The sequence below is a fragment of the Dendrobates tinctorius genome, unplaced genomic scaffold (genome assembly GCF_039654945.1).
Source record: "Dendrobates tinctorius isolate UK_male_01 unplaced genomic scaffold, ASM3965494v1 ptg000162l, whole genome shotgun sequence".
NCBI lineage: Eukaryota > Metazoa > Chordata > Amphibia > Anura > Dendrobatidae > Dendrobates > Dendrobates tinctorius.
The window spans coordinates 29,634,571-29,651,661 of record NW_027361829.1 but is presented as its reverse complement, the minus strand read 5'-3'; the positions used below and the strand labels follow the sequence as shown (position 1 = coordinate 29,651,661).

General features: G+C 40.3%; 1 protein-coding gene across 3 annotated transcripts in view; it reads right to left on the bottom strand.

Annotated features, from left to right (window-relative positions):
• Nucleotides 1-17,091, bottom strand: part of ITPRID1 (ITPR interacting domain containing 1) — a 440,936-nt gene that overhangs the window by 138,092 nt on the left and 285,753 nt on the right. For 2 of the 3 annotated variants that reach the window (XM_073549929.1, XM_073549928.1), the window contains exons 6-7: nucleotides 15,050-15,252; nucleotides 4,878-5,437 (exon numbers count right to left, since the gene is read on the bottom strand). In XM_073549929.1, the coding sequence (XP_073406030.1) occupies nucleotides 4,878-5,437; nucleotides 15,050-15,252 (763 nt within the window). The remainder of the gene's footprint in view (nucleotides 1-4,877; nucleotides 5,438-15,049; nucleotides 15,253-17,091) is intronic. The other variant, XM_073549930.1, reaches the window with a different exon arrangement.

Sequence of the window (17,091 nt, the reverse complement as noted above, 5' to 3'; positions counted from 1 at the left end):
AGAGAGAGCGGTAGATAGAGAGAGAGATAGATATAGAGATAGATAGATACAGAGATCGATAAATAGATAGAGAGATAGATATAGATATAGATAATAGATAGAGATAGATAAAGATAGATAATAAATATAGAGATAACAGATAGATATAGAGATAGAGTAAGATAGAAAGATATAGAGATAGGTAGATATAGATAATAGAGATAGCTAGATAGATAGACATAATAGATAGATATAGATAGATAGATATAGATAGAAAGATAGATATAGAGATAGATGTAGAGATAGAAAGATAGATATAGAGATAGAGCGATAGATAGAGATAGATATAGACAATAGATAGAGATAAATAGATAGATAGATAGAGAAAGATAGATAGATATAGAGATAGAAAGATAGATATACAGAGAGATAGATATAGAGATAGAGAGAAATAGATATAGATATAGAGATAATATATATATATATAGATATAGATATAGAGAGATAGATACAGAGAAAAGATATAGAGATAAATAGATAAAGATAGATAGATATATAGATATAGAGATAGAAAGATAGATATAGAGATAGAGCGATAGATATACAGAGAGATAGATATAGAGATAGATAGAGATATATAGATAGATAGCTATAGAGATATAGAGATAGATATAGAGAGAAATAGAGATAGATATAGAGATAGATAGAGATAGATATATAGATATAGATATAAAGATAGATATAGATATAGAGATAGAGCGATAGATAGCGAGAGATATAGATATAGAGATAGATAGATACAGAGAAAAGATATAGAGATAGATAACAGATAGATAGGTATAGAGATAGATAGATAGATAGATATATTAGATAGAGATATATATAGATAAAGATAGATAGATATAGATGGTAGCTAGATAGATAATAAATATAGAGATAATAGATATAGAGATAGATAGAGTAAGATAGATAGATATAGAGATAGATAGACATAATAGATAGATATAGAGATATATATATAGAAAGATATAGAGATAGATAGATAGATATAGAGATAGAAAGATAGATATAAAGATAGAGCGATAGAGATAGATATAGAAATAGATAGATATAGATAATAGATAGAGATAGATATAGAGATAGATAGATATAGATAATAGATAGAGATAGATATAGAGATAGATAGATATAGATAATAGATAGAAAGATAGATAGATATGAGAGATAGAGAGAGAGATATATAGAGAAATAGAGATAGATAGATAGAGAGAGACAGATAGAGAGAGCGAGAGATATAAAAAAAAAAAACAAAACACAATACTCACCTCTCCTCCTCGCTCCCACGCTGATCCCGGCTTCAGTGTCAGGAGCTGCCCCCTCTGCCAGACACACAGCGGGTGCGATGAGCCAGGAGCAGAGAGGACTGAGGGCGGCGCCGGCCCTGATGCAGAGCGGCTTACTGGGCTGGGGGCGGGGGGGAAATTCCCACGCAGCAATGGCATAAAGTGAGACTAGTGACTTTTTTTTTTAAGTGGCGGAGGAATACAGTGCGGAAGGATACCTACCTTCCGTCATTGGATTCCTGCAGCCCGTAGAGAACGGCAGCATCAGCTGATGCTGCAGTTCTCTACCCAAGATCGTCGTGGGACACACTCGTGGACTGCTTCGGATCATGGGTGAGTATTTTTGTGGTTTGTTATGTTAATATTTATTCCGTAAAAGACAATGGCTTCGGGGAACAATGTGACAAGTATTGGTAAGTATGTTACTCTATGTTATATGTACTGTATGTCTATGTATGTATTGTATGTAGCATGCATGTAGTATGTATGTAGTATATATGTGGTATGTATGTAGCATGTAGTATGTATGTAGCATGCATGTAGTATGTAGTATATATATGTGGTATGTATGTAGCATGTAGTATGTATGTAGTATGTATGTAGCATGCATGTAGTTTGTATGTAGTATGTATGTAGTATGTATGTAGCATGCAGTATGTATGTAGCATGCATGTAGTATACATGTAGTATGTATGTAGCATGTAGTATGTATGTAGCATGCATGTATTATGTATGTAGCATGCATGTAGTATGTATGTAGCATGCATGTAGTATGTATGTAGCATGCATGTAGTATGTATGTAGCATGAAGTATGTATGTAGCATGCATGTAGTATATATGTAGTATGTAGTATGTATGTAGCATGCATGTAGTATATATGTAGTATGTATGTAGCATGTAGTATGTATGTAGCATGCATGTAGTATATATGTAGTATGTATGTAGCATGTAGTATGTATGTAGCATGCATGTAGTATATATGTGGTATGTATGTAGCATGTAGTATGTATGTAGCATGCATGTAGTATGTATGTAGTATGTATGTAGTATATATATATATATTTTTTTTTTTTACATTTAACACATTAGCCGGATGATGGGACTACTACTGTCCCATCATTGGCTAATGTGTCAATCACTGTCATGGTAGCAGGCATCGCCAGATGGGACTTGTAGTCCCATCGGACGATGCTTGCACAGACCCCCGGACATCAGCACAGCCCCCCGGCAGGCCGGTACAGACCCCCACAGGGTGCACAGCCCCCCGGCAGGCCGGCACAGCCCCCCGGCAGGCCGGTACAGACCCCCACAGGGTGCACAGACCACCGGCAGGCCGGCACAGCCCCCCGGCAGGCCGGTACAGACCGCGGGCAGTCCACACAGCCCCCCGGCAGGCCGGCAGAGACCCCCGGCAGGCCGGCAGAGACCCTCGGTAGGCCCAAAATGATGGCGCATAATGATGCGCACACACCGCGCATCATGATGACGTCATTTCGACTGTCAATCAACTTTGAACTTCCGATTCCGATGCCGACTTCCGATATTGAAAAAATATCGGAACTCGGTATCGGAATTCCGATACAGCAAGTATCGGCCGATACCCGATACTTGCGGTATCGGAATGCTCAACACTAGCGATAACTGAAAGGCCTCATCTGCCACAAGGACATAAGGGACTGATTGTTCGGGGGAGCCTGGTAGCTGGCGTGGTGGTGGTAGATCCAACTGGCTGATGCATAGCCGCCGAGCCATTATGGAAGTATTGAAGACTCTAGAGTCTCCCGTCCTTCCATAGGCCCCAATGTCAACAATTATAAACTTGTATTGAGGGTCTACCAGAGCCAACAATACAACAGAAAAGTATTGTTTATAATTGAAGAATTGGAAGCCTGAGTTCGGCGGCTTACGCACCCTGATATGTTTGCCATCCAGGGCCCCAATACAATTTGGAAACTGGCAGTCCTCCTCAAAGTCCCTTGATATCCTTAACCAGTCTTCCATCCTGGGCTCGGGCATGACCTCTTGATGGAGTCTTGTCCAGATTTGTGCACATCTAGACCTCACTATGCCTGAAATGGTTGACTTTCCAATGAGAAACTCATGGTGGAGGGCGGCATAAGACAGGCCAGTGGACAGGAAGCTGTAGAACAACAGAAATAGTAAAGTTTAGAATGTCTAAAGTAAAAAAATCAGTTACATGCCGACCAAACCAGGAAATGAGAGAGAAGAACACACACATATTTGGTGGCACAATGACTAAGTGATATGCAGGACATATTAGATCTAACATTCTGCTGTGTCCGGTGAAACATATTTGGAGTAAGATGAGGGCATTAAACTTTGTCCAAGAAGGCCAAAAAACATAAATTTGCACACACATTTTGAACATAGAGAATGTGGTTGTGTAGTACATACCGTATTGTGAGTAGAAGTCGCTCCTCTGCAGATATGGCTTTGCGCATCCTTGTGTCCTGAAAGGTTATCCCAGGGCGCACTGTCTCCAAGAGTCGATCAAATGTGGAAATGCTCATGCGACAGTATTGGTAAAATTTCTCCGGATGCTCCCGCAGAGAAGAATAGAGGCGGTGAAAATGTAATCTTGTGAGTCGTTGCCTCAAAAGTGGATGGACCCACATGCGTCTCCTCCTCCGCGGATCCACTATCACAGGATATGGTTGCCCAAAGCGCCGTGACAAAAGCCAGGTAAAGAGAACCTGCTCAGTTGTATTGAATCGCAGACCCTCTGCCATGCTGCACAAAGAACACCAACCCACCTCGTGAAAACAAGGTGACAAATGTACAGAATGTAGGCATCCACCTGTTTCTGAGTGTCTAAATAGGGTGCAGGCTAATGATTTAAATTGTTTGCAGGCCTCAAAACCGTTAAATGTCCATTTTGCAAGGTTGTGAGAAAATCTCGCCATACGGATTGCATACGGATGCCACACGGATTACATACGGATGCACACATGTGCAAATATGCGACCTCACCTTGCTTACGGATGACCTACGGAGCACTATTTAGTGGTCATTCATCCGTATTACGCAAGTAAACTACGGACCGTATTTTGCGCAGGTTAGTGTGACACCGGCCTTAGCCTGATTTATGGACCAGACTAGTGCATGTAAATAGCAGACAGCTCCTGCACTTGTCCCCATGGTTAGTCTTATGTCATGTGTGTTAGGCCTCTTTCACACATCAGTTTTTTGGCATCAGTCGCAACCCGGCAGTTTTAGAAAAAAACGGATCCATCGCAGATTGTGAAAAACTGATGCGACGGATCCATTTTTTCGTCGGATCTGACTGCCCTACCTGGTAATAATAATTGGAGCATGCATTTGACGGACAGTGATGGATCCGGCGCCCATAGGCTTCCATTCTAGCAAACTTTAGCTCTTATTCGTTATGATGCACAATTTTATTGCCCAAAATTTATGAGGGGTTACTTGTACTACTTATGGATAAGAAGGGAATATCTATGTCTATGTGCGACGCACAGATGGTTGGGACTGAGGAGACATTACATGAATTTGATGTAAAAAAATAAATATACCTCAGTGCTTACCTCTTCCATTTCAAATGACTCTGGATCTTTTGCCTGGAGTCTTTGTTGAGCAGTTTTTTTGATTGTTTTGGAAAGCACTTTGGAGCCTTTGAGTGTTCGAATTTTGCCCGCCATGTTGAGATTAATGCTTTGTGTCATAGATGTAGAATGTGAACATGCTTCGGATTCTTGCTCATTGGATAGCGCATTCCCATTGTCACCATTGGATAAGGTCACCAAACTTGTCTCGTCAGCACAATGTTTTCGCTTTCTGAAGACCTTTAAGTTGCTAAAATCCTTCAAAGGCCCTGGATGCGTTTGGTCTTGTCTAGGTAATTCCAGTTCTGATTTAGTGATAGTTGAGCTTACGTTTTCATCAGCTATTTTCATCTGTTTGGAAAATTTCCAAAGAAGCTGTCGTATTCTTCTTCTCTTCTCAGGAGTAAGGGTAGATTTTCTCTCAGAATTAGTTTTCTGACCACCATTATTTTGAGTAGTGTGAAGGTTATTCAACAATGAGGAAAATGCACTTGTTACCTGTTCTAAGACTTCCAGCTGCCGGAAGCGGCCTAAAGGAGACAATAAGACATGATTCTCAAAATAGAATTACCAATAGACTGGCTAATAGGTATACACTCCATAGAACAAAGCTTCCGAAGAATTGCCATCCAAAACCTTACAATACACTGCAGAGGAGATGTGGATTCCAGTCCGCACTGCCCAAATAATAGATTTCCAAGACGTAGTAACAGTTAAGAAGTGGTTTCATCGACGCGTCTCAGGGTGAATACCACCCCTTCCTCAGGAAAATACCACATATAGCTTAGACGTGACATGTAATTCAGTGTCAATAAACGTTCATCATTATCCCGCAGAGTGCGACCTTTTTCTCTTGGAAACTACAATCTCTAAAGTCTATGATTAGCTGCAGTGGTCACACAAGAAGGTCAGGAGGTAAGAGTAGTGTTTTTTATATTACATTCTTTTCTGTTTTCCACAGGGAATTCAGAGGCAAGATTCGAATTATTTGATGTACAGTGCTGTGCAAATTAATTGGGACAAAGCATTTTTTTAAGTACAAGTTGGTTACCAGAGAGTGATTCAAACCAGTTTTAACTGCTTTGAACAGGCACTAACACCTGTTCAAAGCAGTTAAAACTGGTTGGAATCACTGACTGGTAACCAACTTACGATTTTACTTAATTAATGCTTTGTCCCAATTAATTAGCACAGCACTGTAGATTTGCCAATGTGGATTTAATGATAATTTTCTGTGATCATTTTCAGCAGGAAATTCACTTCACGTGTAATCGTACTTTCAGTTCTGTGAAACCTTGGGAATACACTGCAAACTGTTTTGATGGAGTGGAACTAGAAAACAAATGTGGCATTGCATCATAAACTGACCATATTGTCTATAGAAAAAAGGATAACATCTGCAAACTATGCAATAAGTAGCCTCATCATCATGACTCTTGTTTTCCTCACTTTCTGATCATGATTTTTGCTTAGTATATTTAGATGGCTGCTGAATCTAGATGCTCTATCATCATCAATAAGCTAAATTTTCTCCTTTTCTGTAGAACACTATTGAAAAGCATGTATGGTCCTGTGACAAAGATTCACTGTGCTGGTCATCGGTTCTATTATTTATGATCATCCAACATTTTGCCTCTCCTTTGAAATGTATCTCCTGGTTGTAAAATACAGTGGGGAAAATAAGTATTTGATACACTGCTGATTTTGCAAGCTTTCCCACCAACAAAGAATGGAGAGGTCTGTCATTTTTATCTTAGGTACACTTCAACTGTGAGAGACAGAATCTAAAAAGAAAATGAACAGGCCTGTGAGAGCCAGAATTCTGGCTGGCTGGTAGGTGATCAAATACTTATTTCATGCAACAAAATGCAAATTGATTATGTAAAAATCATACAATGTAATTTTCTGTTTTTTATTTTTAGATTCTGTCTCTCAGAGTTGCAGTGTACCTACGATAAAATTATACACCTCTCTATTCTTTGTAGGTGGGAAAACTTGCAAAATCGGTAGTGTATCAAATACTTACGGTATTTTCCCCTCTGTACATAGTAGTTTTTTATGCAGAGTGTATAAGAGAATCTTTTCCCACCTCTTATTGTTCTGCACATAAAAAAGTAAATCATGTCTTAAAGGCAATATGTCAGCAGGATTTCAGTCCCCCTAAAAAATGTATATGTTCATGTAGACAAGTCAAGCAATGCCTTTACATGGTCAGTCTGAGAAATCTGGATTTGAGGGTAAAGGGATATGGTAGATCTAAGTCGCTTTTACTCCAGCTGCATTCTCCGCATAGTGCTGCCTCCTCCAGCTTGATTGATGGCTGTTTGATTTCATACAAAGGAGCCAACATTATCCCCTTCACTACATATGATGTACATTTCATCCATATGCTCTCCCTATGTGAGCCTCTGTGATTTTTTTTTTGTTCTAACTTTATAAGCAGCATACAAATCTAGTAACTAAACACTCAGACAGGAATGGAGTTGTTGCACCAAACATATTTCAACACCCCCACTCAACAACTACTTATCCTGTTAGTCCCATTGCGGTTCTGAAGTCCACAAGCTTGGCTCTTGAAAATGGCTTTGCCATACCATCATCTATCATCTTGTCAGACTCGCAATAAACAAGCTCGAGTACACCACGTTCCACTAAGTCATGTAAGTGGTGATTTTTTACATCAATGTGCTTAGTCCTTGTGCTAATCTTCGCACTGCTGGCAAGTTTAATGCGTCCTTGGTTGTCATCATAGATAACTGTTGGTTGAGCTAGTGGCTTGCTGAAATCTTCCAAAAGTTTTTTCAACCAAATTACTTTTTGACTTGAATAAGCAGAAGACATATATTCTGCTTCTGTAGAATATAATTGAGACAGACACTTGTTTTCTGCTGGACCAAGACATTGAATTTTCCCCTAGCCCAATCTGCATCCACATAACCACTGAGAGTGAGATCTCCTGATGCACATATCTTTAGCCTTTGAGTTTTTCTAAGATAATGAAGAATTCTCTTAAAGGGAATCTGTCACCGGAAATTTGCGGGCTATGTAAATGCCCTGTGTCCAGTACGATGGGCAGTGTTTCTTCTTCTTTTCTCCACCCCATCCGTGGCCAATGTCTGCGATATTTTCAGGAATTAGAGTAGTTTTCCTCCGCATTTTGTGCGTGCGCAAAGCAATCTTGCCTCGTGCACGTGCAGTATGCTTTGCCCAACTGCGGGCAACGCCGAAAATCATTACTGCACATGCGTCGGTGCACTATATCCCGGAACAAAGCGAAATACTTCCGGGACATAGTGTACTGGCGCATGCGCAGTAATGATTTTCGGCTTTGCCTGCAGTTGGGCAAAGCATACTGTGCGTGTGCGAGGCAAGATTGCTTTGCGCACGCGCAAAATATGAAGAACTACTCTAATTCCTGAAAATATTGCGGATGTCGGCCACGGATGGGGTGGAGAAAAGAAGAAGAAACACCGCCCATTGGACCGGACACAGGGCATTTACATAGTCGGCAAATTTCCAGTGAGAGATTCCCTTAAATTGCATTCCAGTCTCTTTGGTGTGGCTTGCTTACACGTCAGCAGAGAATTCCAACTGTGGCTGTGATATCTGAATGAGTTGTGGCTGCTATGTACAAAAGCACCACCCACTGCTTGGTAGCAGATCTCTGTTAGGCGTTGGGATTTTACCACTGCGTGGGATAGATACCAAGCATTATCTGGTACTATGGTCTCCCATTCAAATCCGGCCGTTGCGATAGCTGCTCAGCACAAACATTGGTCCCAGCGTCTTGCTCAAGCTCATGGTATACACTTGGTTACTGTTGGCTCTCCAGCCAAGTCTATGCTAACCAGTGATATACAGGTGCAGCCTTGCGCTCTGGAGTCCAAGTCCAGAGATCCCCTTAATGAGCATGTCCGTGATGTGGGGCTGTCTTATTGGTGGTCGGACATTAGCTGCTCTGGTGATGTGGCAGTTCCAGTTTGGCCCACGTACGATGCCTTGACCGAATGGGCATGAGTGTTTGAGGTGGTGCCTAGCGTATAAAAGGCTCTCAGCAGCGCAAGCAGGCATGCTAGTGTGATTTATGATTGGTGTGTGTGGGTGGATACTCTACCACTCTGCCTGCACGTTTGCATGTGTCTGGTTATGCTTTGTGAGCGTACATGTTGGCAGACAGGCTGCACACTTATGCGGCCTTGTACCCATGGCTCAGCGCCTGAGTCTTAGTCTGATACATGCTTAAGGTACAGGTCAAGCACAGGTTCAGTAGTATCAGGACTGGGGTAACTTGCCGCTTGGCTTAGCATCTGTTTCGTTCGTGTGTGCAGTTAGCACAGTTCAGTTACAGAGCAAGCTCAACCCTTATGCTATACTTCTCTATGAAGGCAACAGGGTATTGTACCAAACATCATAAGAGTTCTTTCTTTCGGCTCAGCATCTGCTTCATTCGTGTGTGCGTCTAGCATAGTTTAATTGCAGAGCTAGCTCAATCCATGTGCTAACTTCCCTGTGACTTCCTTGAGCGGTCCAAGGTGGGACTTGTGGTGTCCTTTTTATATGACAGGGTGTTGAAGTGGGCTACGCCGTTATGGGAGAGAAACGATCTGGTGGTCCAGAGTGCCTCTCATTTTGTGGATGCTCTGAAACAGGTCTTTTTGGGACCTCGGGTTACTCATGATGATGCACTCAGACTCTTTGCATTAACCCAGAGCTCTTTCATGGTGTTACGGCTGGCGGAATGCACCAAATAATAAAAAGATTGTAATAAAGTGCGTACGCAGCCCAGGGTCCATTGTACAGAGATGTTAACTGCTGCTTGGTAATGGCGGACACTAAATGACGGTATCGCACTGGACACATGTGGGTTAAACGCCACCCAGTATGTAGTAGCGACGGGCTCTGTTGCTTCACAGAGCCACGATATCGCATAACACAGATGCCGTACCCTGTTAACTGTCACAGGGCACAGCTGAGTCAGGGCTAGTTTATGGTCACAAGACTCTGCTCCAAGGACTCAGGATAAGAGCCTCTCAAGACTGACTAGGCACACAGCGTTGCAACTGCAAATGCCACTAATAGACGCTGGCTACTGTGGAGTGCAGACCAAGTGCACAGTGGTGTACAGGCAAAGCCACTACTTGGTGCTGAAGCTAGGCCCTGACTCTGCCTCCTACCTGCACTATTAGCCTAGGCACTTTGTATGAAAAAGAGCAAAAGCACTCACCGTTCTGAAGAAGTGAATTTATTTTCAGATAAAAAGCATAGACTTGGGAGAGATGTGTGAACTGTGGACAACGGCCGTTTCACGCCAACTGCGCTTCAACGGGTTCTGTTTTCTTTAAACAATGCCATCTAAGATTCCACGGGGCAGACGCCCTTTCTCCTAAACTATGGTCAGTATCCACGTGTCCCTGTGCCCATGCCCATCTCGTCTTCCGACCCGAGGGTGGTGGACTGGGCAATGGAGGCTCGTGACATCTGGGACCGCACGCAGGATGCAATTAAAGTGTCAAAGGAGAGAATAAGGGCTTCCACCGATGTACATCGTCATCTGTAAAACATGGTGGAGGCAATGTGATGACTTGGGCATGCATGGCTGCCAGTGGCACTGGGTCACTAGTGTTTATTGATGATGTGACACAGTTCAGAAGCAGCTGAATGAATTCTGAGGTATTCAGAGCCATACTGTGTGCTCAGACCCAGCCAAATGCAGCCAAACTGATTGGTCGTTGTTTCATGCTACAGATGGACAATGACCCAAAACATAAAGCCAAAGCAACCCAGGAGTTTATTAAAGCAAAGAAGTGATTCACCTGTCACCAGTCACCTGATCTCAACCCAATTGAGCATGCATTTCACTTGTTAAAGACTAAACTTCAGACAGAAAGGCCCACAAACAAACAGCAACTGAAAACCACCGCAGTGAAGGCCTGACAGAGCATCAAAAAGGAGGAAACACAGCATCTGGTGATGTCCATGAGTTCAAGACTTCAGGCAGTCATTGCCAACAAAGGGTTTTCAACCAAGTACTAGAAATGAACATTTTATTTACAGTTATTTAATCTGTCCAATTACTTTTGGTCCCTTTAAAAACAGGGCGGCACATGTTAAGGAGCTGAAACTCCTAAACCCTTCATCCAATTTTAATGTGGATACCCTCAAATGAAAGCTGAAAGTCTGAACTTCAACTGCATCTGAATTGTTTTGTTTAAAATTCATTGTGGTAATGTCTAGAACCAAAATGAGAAAAATGTTGCCTCTGTCCAAATATATATGGACCTAACTGTATGAGAAAATATCTCTTCTTGCTAGGAGTTTGAACACTCATTGGAGCACATACATTTGTATGTATCGGATCCAGAAGCTGTGCAGATCCAGTGGTGCTTATTTTAGAGGATTTTCTAGACATTTTCCCTTTAAGACAGCTAATGCACTTCATCATTTGACTACACTGGTTGATTTCAATACCATTTTAAAGTTGAGCTAGCTTCCTTACTGTGCCATACATGGACACATTTCTTATGTGGATCTTGTCTAGCACTGTGCACGCTTTCTTTGCATTTTAGCAGATAAAGTTCATCTTGGATTTTTCCTTCTGCAAGAGTGTGACCCTACTTTGGAATGATGCAGCTGTTATCTTTAAAAGTAACTACATTCCCCTTTTGCATGAGCTTCTTTACTGACAGAAGATTGCTTTCAAGGCTGGAAACATAGAGAACATCCTTTATTGGGATCTTTCTACTTTGTGCTGAGGAAACGGGACAGTGGAGGAAGCAATCTCCTACTCCTGAAGTCATATAGAGACCATTACTTAAGATGACCTTTTCTGACTTGCTTTCATTAATAAGGTCAGTGAAGAAATCCATGTTATTTGTCATATGGCTGCTTGCCCCAGAATCTATTCTCCATATATGCTTTGCAGATGGGCCAGTGCTGGCATTAAGTCCAGTTTCAACACATGCAGAATCTTCCTTTACAGCTGTTTTAACCCTTTGATGACTGTTCTGCTTTTTAAGCTGTGCATTCTTGCTTTCCAAATTCTGCAATCTGCTTTAAGGTAGCCAGGCTTTTTACAGACAAAACATTCACAAATTTCTCTTAGATTGCTCTTATATTTTTAGGAAGTCATGTGTCTTTAATGCTGTTTCTGCTCTGGATTCATTACTTCTGCTTTCATGCTGCGCTTTTCTCTTGAATTCATCCACAAGTTTGCCTTTAACATACGCTCATCATCTGGCCGTGCATCCAGTGCAATCACGATTGTGTCATAACTCTCTGGAAGACCACTTAATAGAAGTGCAGCAACATGAAAATCTTTAATTTCTTCTGCAATACCACTAAGACACTCCACAATCTCTAGGGTGTTATATAGTCCTGCATATTCTGTCCATCACTTAGCTTAGACTGATACAGCTTTCTCATGAGATAAAGCTTATTGCTGAGATTTGATCTTTCATGCACTTTCTGTAACTCATCCCACATCTCCTTTGCAGTTGCTCACTTGCATATATGCACAATCTGATTATCATCTACGCTGAGGGAGATCGTGCTTTCTGATCCTTCTCTAACCAATTATCTGGTAATGGATGAGGCACTTGTGCCTGAGTATATTTCCACATACCATCTCTTATGAGGAGCACCTTCACCTTGAATTTCCAGGACTGGTAGTTCTGGTTAGTGATGCTTGGCACTGACAACTTGACAGGATTGCTGCTAGTGGACATCTCTGTTGCTCTGTGCTGCTTTTGCTCTGAGCTTTTGCTGCTGTGTTACTCTGGGGTTCTGTGTCACTCTGTGCCCATAACGTGTTGGCAGCGGAATTTTCAGGATACTCTGGAAGCATGTGACAACAGAGCTTCTTTATTCAGGAACAAACAGGAACAATATATGTTAAGCTTAATAGATCAGGAATAAATTATTTGTGTGTCTCTATCTGTGCAGCATCTACAGCAGGCTGCTTCTTTCATACACAGAATCAGAAAAACAGGAAATACAGGCACATGCTTTCCCTGTGTGAGCCTCTGGCAGTTTTTTTTTTGTTCTGACTTTATAAACTGCATAAAAATCTAGCAACTAAACACTCATAGAGAGGAATGGAGATATTGCACCAAACACATTTCAACACCCTCACACAGCCTCATATACTGAAAATGATTACTATTATTACTTTTTTTTACAAATTTCTGAATTTTTTTCACAATTTAAATAAAAAACTATACATGTTTGGTATCTGCATAACTGTACTGTTCTGGAGAAACATATTGTCAGTTTTACCGTATAGTGAACATGGTACATAAAACCCCCCAAAACAATAACTGAATTGCATTTTCGTTGCAATTTCAACACACATTTAATTTTTTGCCACTTTCCACTGTATCACATGATGAAATGAATGGTGTTATTCAAAATTACAACTCATCTGGGAATTTTTTTTCTTTTGTCCACATAATAGTAGGAGGGCTTTTTTGCCCTCCTACTATTATGTGGACAAAAAAATAAAATTATGGGCCTCTGAAGAAAGGGAAAAAATTAAAACAAAAAAACAAATTGGCCATGATGAGAAGAAGTTAAAGGCGGGTGGGGAATAAAACTGGAATGACAGAGGCTTCAGATCTACCATAGTAGTTAAGCCTCATTGCATATCAATTCAAATGCTAATTTCTCAGCAATGGAGGAAAGGACTGGCCATGAAAAGGCATTGCTGGACTTGTCTCTAAAAGAGCTATAAGCAAATTTAAATAGTGACCCAGTGTTAGCAACTAGTTAAGTCATAAATAATTAAAAGTTTTCAATAGAATTCAATAAAATCATTAAACTTTGAGCAGTTTAGTAATCTGATAGTATTTCACAGTATATAAATGAGAACTAGAAAAGTTATCTACTTTTAGGGATGGTAAGTGAGGGAAGGTAACCATGTGTGTGCATGTGAATCATATGACAGTAAGTAAATCTAGTAACCATACAAAACTCTTTATACCATTGTATTGACTAGCTCTTTACTGTACAGATTTTTTATTTACCATACTGCTCAATCTTTTCAGTCTTAATGTGCTTCGTCTACCTTGAAACATGTCTAGAAAAAGTTAGGTGGTTAACACAGCAGGGTGGATAAGAGTTAAACAACTTTCTTTCAAATACAGAATGTGTGGCAACAAGGAAGGAGAAAAAAGTAACTTAAAATGAGTTGTTTCAGCTTTTTTTTAACTCTATGTACCATTTTGATAAATGCAGCATACACTGATAAATCATTGTAATTACTTTGTAATGTAATTTTGGTTTATTTACACTAATGGCCTATACTGTATATGAGGGCATCTTCACTCAAAATGAGAAATGTTTCCTCATTATGCCATTCTAGAAGCCCTCACAAAAAATCTTTTATGAACTGTATAATAATGTTTCTTACAGTTTATACGAAATAGCCTCTTTTAGGCTCCCTTCTAAAAGCAGATTGTACCTCCTCTGGCCTTGAGAACCACAGAAAATCATTGTGAAACAGCCTTTAAGATATAAATTTGCTTGGGCACAGTGCATAGGTATGCCCACTGTCCAAATATCCATTCCCCGATATTAAGCGGCCCAAGATGTGCCAAGCAAATATAGCCACGCACCATTTCTCCACCTCCAATCCAATTGAGTCATGCCGTTTGCACAAAATATATCAACAAAAAAGAGCAGACATTGCTCCTAGCAGCAGCCAATTTACAGCTATCATACTTCCAAGCCCATGGGTAAAAGGAAAACAAAAATCTCACTGAATTTGATAAATCTTCCCAGTATAGCAGTGAAACTTTCCTTCCTCACATTTTTGGCTTGATGAATTTGAGCATATGGCAATGCTGAAGTAGTCATCGGGAAAAGCTCCTCAAATATACTCTAGGCTAAGTGCATAGATAATGTGTGCACCACGGGTGGACATATCATTGGTGCAACCTGTACAGCTGCATGTGGTCCCAAGAAGAAACGGAGTCCAATTTCACCTCCAATATAATATCTCTCAGAGTCACATTATTGGACATAAAAGAGTCCCTATATTGTTTCTGCACAGGGGACCTCTAATGTCTATGTCCGCTCCTGGTGTTCACCTAGCCTTTCTTTGGAACTTGTTATATAACAAAGTAACTCTTTCACTATATACTTACCACACAAATTAGGATTCTCAATTTCCATACGCCTTTTCTGTGCCTCTAAAAACACTCGAGTATTAATCCCTCTAGCCTCAGAAGGTGTCATGATGAAACGGGAAGGAATTTTATTACAGATATCAGGTTCATCAATACCAAATCCAAGCTCAATGAGAAGATCCACTGGATCTGCTTCACAGCGTTTCAACATGTCTGATATACTGTAAAAAAAATGTAGATGTTATAAAGTACCTTTCTCATGTATCATTGCACTGGGACTGTATTTTCATATAGCAGAGGATGTGTAAATGATGTTTAAGGACAGCAGCACATAAAGTGTTTTTAATGTTCAATATTTGAATAAGGCACTCCAGCTGTTTTCTTCAGGGGTGTATGGATGAGCCTCCTTATAATTATTTCCTGGCTGTGCACTTTGTGTGAAGCCTTTATGAGTGTAGGAGTACAGCAACTACACTTTAAAAATATTTGAATGAGGCCCGCCAGGTGTTTCCTTTCTGGGGTCTATGAATGACTGGATGACTTTCCTTATAATTTATTCCTGACTTTGCACTTTCTGCAAAACCTTTATGAGTGTACGAGTACATCAAATAAACTTTCAAAATATATACGTTCAAAATATTTTTCTAGATTCAATTACTCTACTTTGCAGTATTATGTACTTTGTGGTACATTAAGGTGGTATACAACACTCCAAAAAAGTGCTGAAAAATGAGTCTGTATTCAATTATTTGTCTGTATATTATTAGATGCTTTCTGCTAAATTTTGGTGGTATATAACACTCCAAAAAAGCATTGAAATATTTGTCCGTATTCAGTTAGTCATCCATAGAGAATTAGGTGCTTCTATGATATTAGGGTGGTATATAACACTCCAAAAAAGCATTGAAAAATTTATTTGGATTCAATTACTCATTGATACAATATGGTGTGCTTTGTGTCAAATTTCGGTGCAATATAACACTACAAAAAATTTTTGAAAATTTTTTATGGATACAATTAGTTATCCAAAAAGTTAAATGTGGTATTTTATACATTCCAGTGGTATATAAAACTGCAAAAACCTTTCTCAAAATTTTTATGGATTCAATTAGTCATCCATACAGTTTAACGTGGCTCTTGTTACTTTTCAGTGGTATGTAAAACTCAAAAAACCCTTTCCAAAAATGTTTGTTTTAAATTATTCATCCATACAGTTAAATGTGCGTTGTGTGAAATTACGTTAGGTTTACATTTTTATTTAAAAAATTGACTATTGTGAAATATACTGTAGAATCTGATTTGTGTGAAATTTCACTTGTTTGGAATAAAGACTAAATTTGGCCTGCTACAGGTGTACAAATTTTGTCCCTCGGTAATCGGTCCCCAGCCGCCACTATTTCTCCCGATGTGGCATCCCTGTCTTGTATAAGCACGTTTACAGGAACATCACCTGTACCCTTACTGACATGGTTACAGGGATTGTCCACTTAATCACATACACGTGGATGCGTGCTTGTGGCTAGGGACGCTACAATTCACTGACAGTACACAGGGTGAACATTTTGGAGGTCAGGGTCGAGTCACACGCTACCACTGAACATATGCTACCGACGTCATTAATTGCTGACCCTACTTCTATCAAGGTTTTCTTCATCCCCGCCTGCTCTTTGTCATCTTCTATCTCCTACATGCTATCTCAGAAAACATATCAGCTGTAAGCTCTGCAGCACTGCCTCAATGAAGTGGCAACAGGCTCTGCTGAAGCTAATAATAGAGCTTGGACTTCTAATTTTGGGGACATAATAGTGTGGTGGCTACTACTGTGGGAGCTACTACTAAGAGTGTATAAACTAATAATAATGGGTCATGATAGTGTGGGAGCTACTTATGGGGCCATCTTATAAGATTGGGGCTACTAATGGGCCATCATGTAACATAGGGGCTACTAAAGGGGGCCATAATAATAGAGTGGGGGCTATTAAAGGGGTCTATCATAATAGCAAAGGGACTACTAATGGAGCCATCATATAACATAGGGGCTACTAAATGGGCTCTCACAT